This window comes from Pleurodeles waltl, chromosome 5, assembly GCF_031143425.1.
Source record: "Pleurodeles waltl isolate 20211129_DDA chromosome 5, aPleWal1.hap1.20221129, whole genome shotgun sequence".
In the NCBI taxonomy this organism is placed as follows: domain Eukaryota; kingdom Metazoa; phylum Chordata; class Amphibia; order Caudata; family Salamandridae; genus Pleurodeles; species Pleurodeles waltl.
The window spans coordinates 805,122,632-805,135,638 of NC_090444.1; the positions used below are offsets into that span (position 1 = coordinate 805,122,632).

The 13,007-nt window shown below is 46.0% G+C and overlaps 1 protein-coding gene across 1 annotated transcript in view; it reads left to right on the plus strand.

The window, feature by feature from the left end:
- The window catches only part of ARHGAP18 (Rho GTPase activating protein 18), a 544,764-nt gene that overhangs the window by 142,060 nt on the left and 389,697 nt on the right, over positions 1-13,007 (plus strand). Inside the window, exon 2 of the mRNA XM_069234821.1 lies at positions 514-695. Coding sequence (XP_069090922.1) covers positions 514-695 — 182 coding nt within the window. The remainder of the gene's footprint in view (positions 1-513; positions 696-13,007) is intronic.

A 13,007-nucleotide genomic window follows, 5' to 3' on the forward strand; every position in this document is an offset into this window, starting at 1 on the left:
CTGAACATTGTCTTTATTACTTTTTAGGGAAGACCTTATGCCATTAAGTTTCTTAATTTTACTTGTGCAACAGAGCTAGCATTCTTCTCTTTGTGGTGGATGGTTGTTGATATATCAAATATAATTGATTTAGGGAGAGTCTTTTTACTGTTTGAAATAGATGATTTCACCCATAAAAGTTCTGTTTTTAATGTGCCTTATTGATATTTGGACATACTTTCTCAGTCTTTCTCCACCTAGTGTTCTCCATGTCCTCACCTAGCATATAGACATGAGTGGTAGGCACCAATATATAGTTCAGGAGTGTGTCTGTTTGGAAAAGAGATTTGAAAACAGGTTTACCCCATGTGCTTTCAGATGGGTGAATCTCATAATTTTGTGAGTCTTTACTTTTAGAAAAAATACATCAGGAGATCTATATTGGGCAAGGGTAATTATGGGAAAGACGGATATATGTATCATTTTTTACTGTGTTGTAAAAGTAACAAGTCTTTTTTTCTATTGAAATCGCAGATCTGGACAACACGGAAGTTCTCCAAGAAGCACAACAAGGGCACCCCTTGATCGTTCTGGTTCCCAGGATTCCTTGGATGAGCTTTCTTTGGATGATTATTTCACAGAAATTCAGAACATCAACGAAACCAGCAATTCAAGTCAGGAAGAAAAGGACGATGTGGTGTTTAAGGAGCCAGATGGTAAAGAAGCACAACTGTTAACAATTGTTAATCTTATTTGTTTGTTGTTTAGAGTAATAACTTGTAGTAGGCTATTTGTTTTAGAATACTTAGACTAGTGTTCTGTTGTGAACTTTGTGCATGCAGTTTTTGTACTGAAGGTTATAAAAATATTAGTTACTCTGTTTCACTCAATTAAATAATCATCATTCTGTCCTTATAAGTGTTTGCTCAAGGAATTTCTTCACCATTTATTTTTAAAACACAATTCCATCCTAGGTTGTCTATTTTAATGCTTCACTAAATATTTTGCTTCATAAAGCAATAAGACGCATTAGTCCTTACAGAAAGCTACACTTATGTAGTGATACTCAGGAGAGTGACTAAAGACTGTTTATTATGGCCATTATACGAGCGTTCAAGTAAGTCATCAGATAAAAGCCAAATAACCAGAAGTAAAAAAGAGTAAGCCTAATGTCAGTAGACTAGGCAGTATTCACTGACAGTCAAATATAAAGCAAAAGATGAGAATGAGTTCAGAAGACTGCGTTGATGACTAATTTTTAAATCCTCATATTTAGGAAGCAGTGGCCTAATATACTAACCTACAAACATCTTGGAGCATCTCCCTTTATTCTGACATAACATGTTCTTAGGTTTGGTTTGGACCACTGCTAAACTGTACAAACATAATGTTAATGATGATTTTACGTGCTGGAGATGCATCTTCATTTCTTCCACTGTCGGTCAGCAAAGGAGTTTTATGTTCCAACAGTGCTTGAAGTGGAAAAATTGAAAAGGCAAACAGGTACCTTGAGATAGTGAATAGAAGCACATCACTGAATAAATACAATTAAATGCTCAGACGTGTCTATTCGAATAGACAGTGTCACCCTCTTCCTTCCAAACTGTTAAGAAGGGTGAGTCAGTTGCACTGCATAATGAATTAGAGTAGAGAAGCGGCAGTAGAGACAGAATGGGGCAAACATTCATTGGGAGAGTAATAGAAGATGAGACCTGATGAGGCAGGGCTACAGCGGGCACCTCCAATGAAAAGAAAAAGAATAAAATTTGTGACTGATGCAGCATGGAGACACTGGTTGTTAAAGAGATGGAGCTCATGGGAGGCAAAGAACAATGAGGTGAGCAGTGAACTCAAAGACCAGAATGAAGCGCTATTTCACAGACCAAAGCCCAGAACCTTCTCTTAGGTTGGGGTGCTCAGAATAACTGGGAACCGTAGATATACAAATATAGCCAAAGACAGAATTTTCCTCAAAATAGAGGTCACTCCAGATTTTAACGTGAAAATTTCGAGAGCTTTGAGCAGGTGAAGTGCTTGGTGTATAACTTAGGATGTTCCGCATTCCATCAAATCTTAGAATCCTGATTGTGTAGGTAACTGGGCTGGTACCTAATGGGGGCAGAAACACTCATTACCACTCACATCTGTCGTACCGGGCCACCTATTCTGATTTCCCTTTGTGTGTAATACAGGTATTACAGTTTGATGCTTGTGAATATTATAACTCCATCAAAGTTGGTAATGCCTATTAGGTCTAGGAAATTGTAAGTAACCCTTTTGCATGTAGAGCGGTTATGTAGTTGATATTACTCCTTGACCTGGTGGATTGAAATGGAGCATAACATGCCTTGTGGAGTGTATAGACATCTAGTCAGAAACACCATTTTGGATAAAGGTACACACCCCATAATTAAAAGAGGGAAACAAAGCCAAAATGTAACTTTTTTTTTAAACCGGTAAAACCTTTTTCTCATTCTGGGCAGTTTATTTTCAGTGCTGCTTGTGAGTTAAGGTAACATCAGCAATTGTTTTCCCAATCTATTCCCAAGCCTGGAAAATGACCCCCATTGTAGCTCAGTCATTGTTCTTAAGGGAATAACTGATTTGTTTCAGTTTTTATGTAGGCCCGAGACCAGTGGCGGCTCCTCCCCCTATGGCAGAGGAGCATTGCCCCTCTGCCAGCAGCAGCAGCTGCATACCTTTTACTACAAAACGATTTTAAACAATGTTTATTATTGTTTTGTAGTAAAAGGGGCGGGGGTGCTAGGGATGACAGCACTCATTGCGCATGCATGTTCGGCTGGCTATCTCTGGCGGGCCAAACATCCATGTGCAGTGTGCTCTCTCCAGCCCGGCACTGTGTTGCCGGGCTTGAGAGAGCAGGTACAGGCTCTCTCCGCCAGGCCCTAACGCTGCTCTGTGCAGCTTCCGAATTGGCGCAGGGCAGGCTGGGAGCCTGTGCCTCCTGTGAGGAAGAAGGTGTGGCGGCTTGGAGCGGAGGTAAGTTTTTTATTTATTTATTTATTTTCTTCATATTCCCCAATAACCCAGCGTGCTGCTTCACTCCCTTCAATTCCGGCGAGCCGCGGCCGTGTCAAAGACCTCCAGCTCAGACAAAAGCAGTGACACTGCTGATACACTAATGTGTCTTCAGAATACGTGAACACTATATGAAGTCTGTAACTCACGGGTACACCGAAGTTAGCTAATATCGTGCAGAGTCAGCTTGCTAATAGTTCTGTTGCTAGATCAAACGAGGGTTAGTGGGGAGGTCGTTCTGCATTTTACCCCACCTTATCTTTCAGTTATTAGACACGATTCTGCTTTTCTTATCACTTGCAAAAGAACTCATATAGAGCTTCAGCTGCCAACACAAAATATTAAGATCATATTCCATCTTTTTCAAAATTGCTTTCATAATTTCATACATTGCCAGTCTGTGGTAGCAAATGATTTTTCTATAATTAGGACAACTAATGCAAACTAGTCCTCAGCTGCTAGTAGGTGGTGATGGACGTGGGAAGGATGTCTCAAATTCAAGACAATATTCCTTTGTGAGATGATTCCACACCAGTGTGGAAGAACGAGGTTGCCTAAGATACCCAGAGCTATGGCCGCCTCTGGGGCTTTAGTATGTCTGCATACCCCGGGTACTACGCTGCCTGTAAAATGAATTGTACCATCAATTTGTCTGTTACCTTTCCCACAGTTATTCTCTGCTGTATGCCACCATTCCTCCTATGAGTTTTGTTACTGTACGTGCATTGTGTATTGTCCAACGTGTACACCAACATTTTTATTATGCTGGCCATTTTGGCTAGTAAAAACACTAAGTCTTTGGAGTAAACCCTTAAAAGCCACCATATTTTAATCTCCCTCCGATCCTTACATTAGTCAAAACTCTGGGGCCAACGGACCCAACAGTTCAATTCAGTACACGTTCTTTAAATCAGATTACTCTCATTTTGTGAAACAAAGGACTCCTATCTAGCTTCTTCTTTCTGCAAAATCATTCAGAATCTAGAACTCTTTTCTTTTACTCTGTTTTCATAAGATGACAGCTAGGGTCAACCTCCGATCTTAAGCCCCAAAAAACACACAGGGACAAAAGGAAACTCTAAATAAATACATTTTTTTACTTGAAAAGAAATCATATTGTTGACATTCTGACTCCTTTACTATTACATTCACTGATTAACAACACACATAATCCTAGAACACACGTTAAAGATGTAGATAATACTTTATTGCAAGACTAGTTAAAATCATAACAATATAACACCGCTGCACAGGGGGAAAATCAGTAAAGCAGGGTAAAAAAGCATGTATATAAAACATTGGCAATAAACGTAATAAAAAAGATGGCACATTAGAACCAAATTCATTGGGAGAATAATAGAAGTGAGCGGACTGTTCCTCCCCACCCTAAGAGACTCCCCTTTGCACACCCTCTATTACTGTTATAGGGCAAATGGAGGGTGAGATTGATTGACAGGTCTTCAAGGCGCTCACCGGATAATCATTATAAAAGTGTGAAATTCAACACAAGGATGGTCTCAGGGAGCTTCCAAGAGGCCGGTTAGCAACTCTGGCTTTCATGAATATCACGAAGCAGGCAGCCACCTTTGTGAATTCACCTCTCAGACATGCTTCTGCAGTGCCTCGGGAAGTTCTGACATTTAAAATGTGCCAAAGGGGCGTGGCCAAGATGGCGGTACCGTAGCAGCTTCAACATGGAGCCCCGCTGCATACGTGGTGGAAGCACCATTGGTGGCACCGCTGGGCAGTTCTAATTCTAAGGTGGCCCCGGGACACTCTCTCCGCTTTACACTACACATCTTTTCTACAATGACATTTCCCTGGGTGTAAAAGAGTAGTTGATATTTTTGATCTTTATGGTCTCCTGAATTTGACTCAACTCCAGTCAGGATTCGCTCTCCCCTCTGCTGCACATTGGCAGTACCTACCACTTAGACACTATGTCTCACTTCATACCTCACAACAGTTGTCCGTTCACTCCATTTGAGAGAGGGCTCCGCACACGGAAGATGGATAAGAAAATTCTGTCTGACATCTATACATTTCTAAACACACTGACTTTTGTAGGGCCCCATCAGTGGCGCAGTGGCGAAGGAAGTTGGAGTGTGGTATCCCTTCACAACTAAGGAATGGACTGATATCTTGTACCTGATATGCTTTTCGCCGCATAGTGCTAGTGGGCAGGAGTCCCTCTTGAAAATTGTACACCACTAGTACTACACACCCAGAGGTTAGCAAAATGGAAACCGGGCAGTGAAGCCAAATGTTGGTGACACTGTGGTCAGCTAGGGACCCTGACACACATTCTTTGGCAATGTCTTAAACTACAGATATCAATGAAATATAAGGCACTGACATACCTCGCTTTCCCAGCTGCCTTCTAGTGGGACTTCCCAATGCACTGACCTACCCTCTAAAATTGTCTCAGGGCAAGGCCATCACTCTTACACTCTGCAAAAAAACTATTCTAGCCAAGTGGGGAACTGACTCCATACCAACAAAACTGGACTGGATACACAAACTCTGGGGACTCCTGGGCATGGAAAAATTGGCAGCGCAATCTAAGAAGTTTGCTGCCTCCTGTTGGACATTGATGTGTGCTGCCAAATGGCCTCTGTGGTCCTGCCAAACCCCCAGATATTTATAGGCGTCCACCACCTCAATGGCCCTTCCCTCAGTCTACCATGACCTCCTATTTGCAAGCTTGCAGGAGATTATTATTACCTTTGTTTTCATTATGTTCATTTTCAGACATTTGACCTTGCAGTAGAGGTGGAGTGCTTTGAAGAGCTGCTAGAGGCCGATAGGCGTTTGGTACAAAAAGACTGTATCATCCGCTTACTGTGATTGATTTTTTAGGCTTGCCATTTAAGATGGAAGTGCCTTTACCAGCAGCAGATGGCCTGGGAGGTCAGCCAAGTACAAATTGAATTAGTGATGCCAGTATACAGCCTTGCTTCACGCCTTTGTTTGTCCAAATTTTTGCTGTGGGGGTCCATCCAGCGCTAATGCTGATTTTTCCCACCCGTCTGAGTAAAGAATAATGATGGCTTTTAATAAATTTTGAGGAATGCCCCAGGTGTTGTGTTTTGCCCAAACCTTTGGTCACAATACACTGCGGTTTGGAAATCGAAGAACCCTTCATAAAAGGCCTTGTCCTTGGCTACAATTGTGTCTTCAGTCAGGTGAGAGATGCAGTTGAGGTTGCTTTAATGTGGCAGCCCCTTTGAAAGATGGTTTGTGTCATGGGGATAGGCTTCCTTTCTTTTGATTAGGCCTGGACCTCCTGGTTTAATATACTGGTGTAACACTTACCTTCAGTGTCGAGAAGCACGATCAGTCGATAGTTCCCAACGCATAATCACCAGCCTTTCTTGTGGACAGGGACCAAAAGTGAGCCCCTCCATTTTTCAGGGCTAGTTGCCCCTAATCCATACTCCTGAAATAAAGGCACCATTAACGAGGCCCATCGAGATGGGTCCCTTTTGTATACCACAGCCGGGATCCCACTAGGAGCAGGAACCCCACCTTCTTGCATTGACTTGATGGCTGATGCTTTTTGGGCCGGACTTATTGTTCGCGAATCTAAAAGCTCAGGGCCAGGCCTCGCCATATGCCATTTAGGGCCTTTCACTGGTGGCTCGAGCGGGCTATGGTCTGCTGGGGGATCCACATAAAGGTTTTCGATATATGATTCCCATTCCCTGGAGGCAATGTTGGTATCAGTTGCCTGGTGTTTCGAATTGGAGCATTTGTTGACACATAGCCAAAGTTTCCTCTAATTCTTGGATTTTATTATCTCATACGAGTCACCCCATAACTGGGCTTCCTCATCCCTCATTTGGGTGTAGAGGGCTTTTCTGTATTATAGATGTATTGTGTTGATCTGGGTCCGCAGCCGTTCATTGGCCCTCTTGTCTCTGCTGAGCTTCCGAAGACTTTATTTAAGCTTTGTTTTGAGGTCGCTATTTGATGTTTTGTGTTGTTTGCAGAGCTGGTGTTCACAGGAGACTTGCCAATTCTAGCTTTCCCAAGTTAGCTAGAGTTTTCCTTAGATGGTCGGCCAGGGACTTCAAGAGATTTGTTGTGATATCTTCTCTGCTTGCTCACCAAATCGGGCTCAAGCTCTTCCTGGTTGACAAGGGGTTTTGTTTTAGAGCAGGTTGGCTGTGGAACCCCAGCTTCACAGGTAAGAATTGCGTGGCCACTAGCGAATGAGGGGGCACAACAAACTTGGTTATACATCGGAAATAGGCCAGCAACACCCAGATATAGTCAAGGGTGGCTATCCTGAAGCAGGAGGTACATGTGTGGGCTGCAGGTGAGTCTGTGCTGAATCTCCCATTCAGTGAGCTCAGGCCTAGCTGGTTTAAGAATGAGGCCAGGATGTTGCCCTGATTATAATCTCTTTGGAATTGCTTATTGATCTGGGGTGTGGACCATTTTTGATCGTCCAGGTTCACAACAGGGCTAGTCAGGTCTGTGGGAATAAGATTTGCGATGATGTCACCCATCATGACCCTCATATCGTATGAGTGTAAAGCTGAAAGAACTTTCAAAATAGGGAGAAGCGTGACAATTCTGCAATTCCTCTGGTTCTACATATGCAGGTTCCCTTTTATTCCCTTTCGATCTTTTCAGCTGCTTTTCTCTATTGCCTCTTGACCTTCCTGTTGAAGTAATAATTTGTACTCCCCTAATACAAAGAAATCTGCCTATCACATAAGTTATAATGATTAGTATGTGGGTTAATATCTTGTTCATTATTCAATTCTAATATCAGTAAATCACTCAATAATCTTAAAGAAGCATTTCCCTATTGCTTCCCAGGCACCTGTCTACCCCCAATCCTCCACTTAACTAGAAACATCACATATAATAGTGACAAACGTGTTAATTAAGACTGGTATGTGTCTGCAGCACTGTTGGACACGTAGCATCCAGCAGACTCGGCCCTCTTTTGCAAGGAAGATATCTGAAGCAAGCCTGTTGTGCAAAGCTATTGCTATTGCTATAAGCCCTGAATTAGTAGCAGTTATAGCTTCCACTGTATTAGTAGGAACAAAGTCAACTAATGAGTCAGCTTTCTGACCTTAAAATTGTTTAAAACTATACCCACAGAAGGAATTATAGTGACAAACTTATCACCTACTACTTTTGAAGTACTATGGATCGCTCTTCCATGAGTCATTATGCTCAGGGATTACCCCAATACCGCCGCCCTCAACCTCAAACAATGGCTAGACGACTGCGCCAACACCCTCGCTCCACTTAGGAAATCAACCAACACCTGCACCAGCAAGAAAGCACCCTGTTTCACCGCCGACCTTCAGGCCTCCAAGCAGGAGTGCTGCAAAACAGAGAAGATCTGACGCAAAGAACAAACAGAGAGCAACCACGCCGCCCTCAAGACTGCCATCCGCAAGCATCACCAGCTCATCCGGACCACCAAAAGATCAATCTACAAAGAACGAATCGACAACAACGCACACAACAGCAAGGAGCTCTTCAGCATCATCAAAGATCTCACCAACCCCAAATCCTGCTCCGCCAAAACCCCGCACTCCCCCCCACCGCTGGCAAGACCTTGGCGACTCCCTCGCCACCTTTTTTCACTGCAAGATCACGGACATCCACAGCAATTTCGCCACCCCGATCCCCAAGACCAGTGCTGCCAACGCGAACCCCAACGCACCCAACCACACCAACCTCCTGAGGGCCAGGACCCACACCAATGACGAGGACACCACCAAGACCATGAGCACCATCCACTCCGGATCACCCGCTGACCCCTGCCCTCACCATGTCTTCAATAAAGCCAGCCAAATCATTGCGCCCCAGCTCTGTACCATCATCAGCAGCTCCTTCGAGACCGCCACCTTCTGTAGAGCTGGAAACAGGCCGAAGTCAATGCCCTGCTCCAAAAACCCAAGGCAGACCCCGAAGATACCGGCCCATCTCCCTACTCCCCTTCCCAGTGAAGGTCATTGAGAAGATAGTCAACAGCCAACTATCATGCTTCTTGGAGGACAACAACCTTCTCAATATCTCCCAATCCGGCTTCCTCAAGAACCACAGCACCGAGACCACTCTCATCGCTGCTACTGACAACATCAGAATCATGTTCGACAAAGGTGAAACCGTGGCCCTCATCCTCCTTGACCTCTTGGCAGCCTTTGACACCGTCTGTCACCACACACTTCGTACACGCCTCCACAACACTGGAATCCACCACAAAGCTCTGGACTGGATCACATCCTTCCTATCCGGCAGAACTCAGAGAGTCCACCTCCCTCTGTTCCTGTCGAAAGCCACCAAGACCATCTGCGGAGTACTCCAAGGTTCCTCCCTCAGCCCCACCCTTTTCAACGTCTACATGGCGCCGCTCGCCAACATCGTCCGATCCCACGGCCTTAACATCGTTTCCTACGTGAACGACATACAACTGATCCTCTCACTCACGAAGAACACCGCCAAGACCAACCTCCATAACGGACTTCACGCCATCGCCAACTGGATGGTGGTAAGCCACCTCAAACTGAACTCAGGTAAGACCAAGATCGTCATCCTCGGCCCCAACAAATCAGCATGCGACGCCTGGTGGCCTTCCACTCTAGAAGCCGCTCCAACTCCCACCACCCACGCACGCAACCTCAGCTTCATACTGGACTCATCGCTCACTATGACCCAGCAAGTCAACGCCATCTCATACTCATGTTTCAACACCCTCTGCATGCTTCGCAAGACCTTCAGATGGATCCCCATTGAAACCAGAAGAACAGTCACTCATGCTCTCATTAGCAGTAGACTGGACTACGGTAACGCACTCTACTCGGGAACAACGGCCAAGCTCCAGAGGAAACTTCAGCGCATTCAGAACGCCTCCGCACGCCTCATCCTTAACCTCCCTCGCCACGAACACATCTCAGCCCACCTCAGAGACCTTCACTGTCTTCCCGTCAACAAAAGGATCATCTTCAAACTCCTTATACATGCTCACAAGGCTCTCCACGACGCCAGCCCAGCCTACCTCAACAAGCTTCTCAACTTCCATGTCCCCACCCGCCAGCTCCACTCCGCCAACCTCACCACCGTCGCCTGCATCCACCGTACCACTACCGGCGGCAGATCCTTCTCCCACCTCACCGCCAAAACCTGGAACCTTTGTGGCGTGTTAATTATTGGTCAGCGAGATTCTAAAGGGTTGCTTTTAGACAATGGGGGTGGTCGGCTAGAGTCTGAGTAAATGAGGATATCATCACCTATGTTGAGTACTGCCTCTAGATTGAATAGGGCCTCTCTAATTGCATTTTCGAACACTTTGGCCGTCAACAAGATGCTGAAATTCAAGTTTTGATACATCCGAAGTCCTAAATGCATGGAGAACGTGGTAATGTTTCAAAAGTTGGGATAAAGTTCCAACTGTGGTTCCCTGTGCTTGGGTTGAGCTTGGAAAACCAAGCTCTAGCAATCTCCATTGAGGTCTGCTACAACGGCATCCATTGTAGGTATAATGTGTCACTCCCGGCAGATCACACTGTTGTGAGAGCTGCATGTCAATGCAAAGTTGGATGTCACCCGGCCACTTGGGCTTTGAAGCCAGTACTAGCGGTGATACCAATGGCATGAGCCCTGCTACTTGTTCAGTGGCACCTTGCTGTTGCATCTCAATTCTTCCTCTATGAGCGACCTGAGGTTCAAGGGCATGTGTCAGTGGCAGAGTACAGTGGGCTTGACTAAATGATCAATGAGGAGTATGATTTTGGTGCGTCTCAGGCACCCCAGCCCTCTAAATAGCTGCAGGAATTATTTCAGGATGTCTTCTGCCTGCGAGTTATAGATTCCCTTTGTGACAAACATTAGTCTTAGCTCCTCAGCTGTATAACACCCTAACATTGTGTCATCACCTTGTTTCATGATGTGGAAGCACGCCTGTCTCTTGATGCTGCTATTTTCTACTTCCACTTGAATGACACTTGCCAACAGCAGTGGCTTCTACCTCTTGTACACCTATATCTTTGTGGTGCTCAGGCATAGCAGGGTGTCAATGACAGTGTGAGGTACTGCTGTATGTCCATGCTGTTAATCATGCCCGGTGTCTTCAAGGGGGTGGATCTGGCACCCGGCTATTGTGACCCCACCCGTTGGTGGTGAGCAAATGTTGTGTCCCAGGTTCCCAGCAGACAAGATTATAAATGCCTAGTCTTCACTGCGGTCTGCCTCTCCTGCTTCGGGCATCACATCCTGGTCAGTGGCTGATTGTCTCCCTTCCAGTGATAGTTGTTTCAACTCTGAAGTCAGATGTGGACGGTCTGTGGCTTCATCACCTTGTCATCACTGTTTCAGACCCTCACAAAGTGATTGTTCTTGCCTCACTAGGGACATATGCAGCCTTGGATGGGGCAGCTGTACAGCACATGTTGTTGTAGACCACGGTTCTGGCATTTGTTCTGTGCCCCAGAATGGGCCTTTCACAAGGCGTTGGGATGTTGCCACTGAAATACTGTGTCAACTGCTTCTTTCCTGACTTTCATCACTTTGGATGTCTGGTGTTTCACAGAAATAGCTCTATTTGTTCCACCTTACTGTTGGACAGCTCGTGTGCGTGAGCTAGGGTAGGAGTGTCCTCTAACTTTATCCTGGGGTGGTGAAGGATGAGGCATCCTAGAATGGACGAGTGGTATCTTTTTTGTTATGAGCCCTCACTTACTTGGGCTAGTCATCATCCATGCAGGTGCTGGCGAGGGAACGGAGTCAGGTGTAGAAACCGTGGATCATCTTGTGCTTTCTTTGGTGCGCCTCACGCTTCATAAAACGCTTTTAGTCCAGGTTGAGTTGGGGATCAAAATGAGCATTGAGGGCAGCAAATGGTACATCTTAGACCTGGTCATCCCCCATGTTCGGCAAGTTTTGGATTAGTTGGTGGACGTCCTCGAACCCAAAGGAGAGCAGCACTGACCTTTTTATTTTTCCATCTGTTTCGTGCCTCGTGCAGAGGTAGTTAGTGAATCTGCTTACCCAGACTCAGCACTGCAGGGCTGCATTGGTGGAGTCAATCACTTCACTGTAGAGTGGGAGTACCTTCAGCTAGGCAAGGACACCTGGACGAACCTGCACCCATTGTGGCTGTTGCTAGTCGTTGTCCATGACGCTGGCAGGACACAAAGGTTAATATCACCGGCGGAACTGGCATGGACAGCTGAGGGTGCCTGCTACGCGGGGGGACCCTTCTGGCGGAGTGTGGTTCCCTCAAATCTTCTGCGCTGGTGGCAGGTATCTTGCAGCAATGAGCAATAGAGACCACACCACATATCTCCTATTATGCCCTGTTGGTAAAACAACAGCTCTCTGGCAAGTTGCACAGCACCACTGCTTGCGGAAAGGAGATACTTCCCAATGCACGCGACGTACATGCTCGCCAACACAGGGTTACACAGTGTCACAGGAGTTCAGTGCCATATTGCACGCGCCCGCACTGTGCGACTGCCTTTATGGAGGTCTTGCTGCCGGACTGAAGCCTGCAGAGAGCCTGACCACATTACGGTTCGTTGAGATCCTGGCAGAACAGGAGGCATGTAGGCTGCTAGCTCCAGTTTGGAGGGAACTCGCCATTGGTGGAACCTCGCCCCGTGATACTTTGGCAGCGTATCCAGTGAGGAAGAGTTGCTCTGCCACGTGGCAGAGGGCTCCAAGGCCGAGTGCAACTGCACTGATTTCCTGAGCTGTGGAATGCGTGAATGACACAGCAGGTGTGCCATCACCTCATAGACAGTTGTTGTGTCGCCCAGGGAACAGGTGTCCTGCTTCTGCAAGGCTTGATAGGTCGGCAGGCACAGGCAAGGATGCGGGGCCTGGACCACTGCAAGGCGCGGCAAAAGAACCGAGTCAGAGACAATCAACATACTACTCGGAGTCGGCCGCGAGTGACCACACTCCAATTTATGTGTACTCTCAGCCTCGCCTGGCTGAGAAATGCTTGCTGACATTAC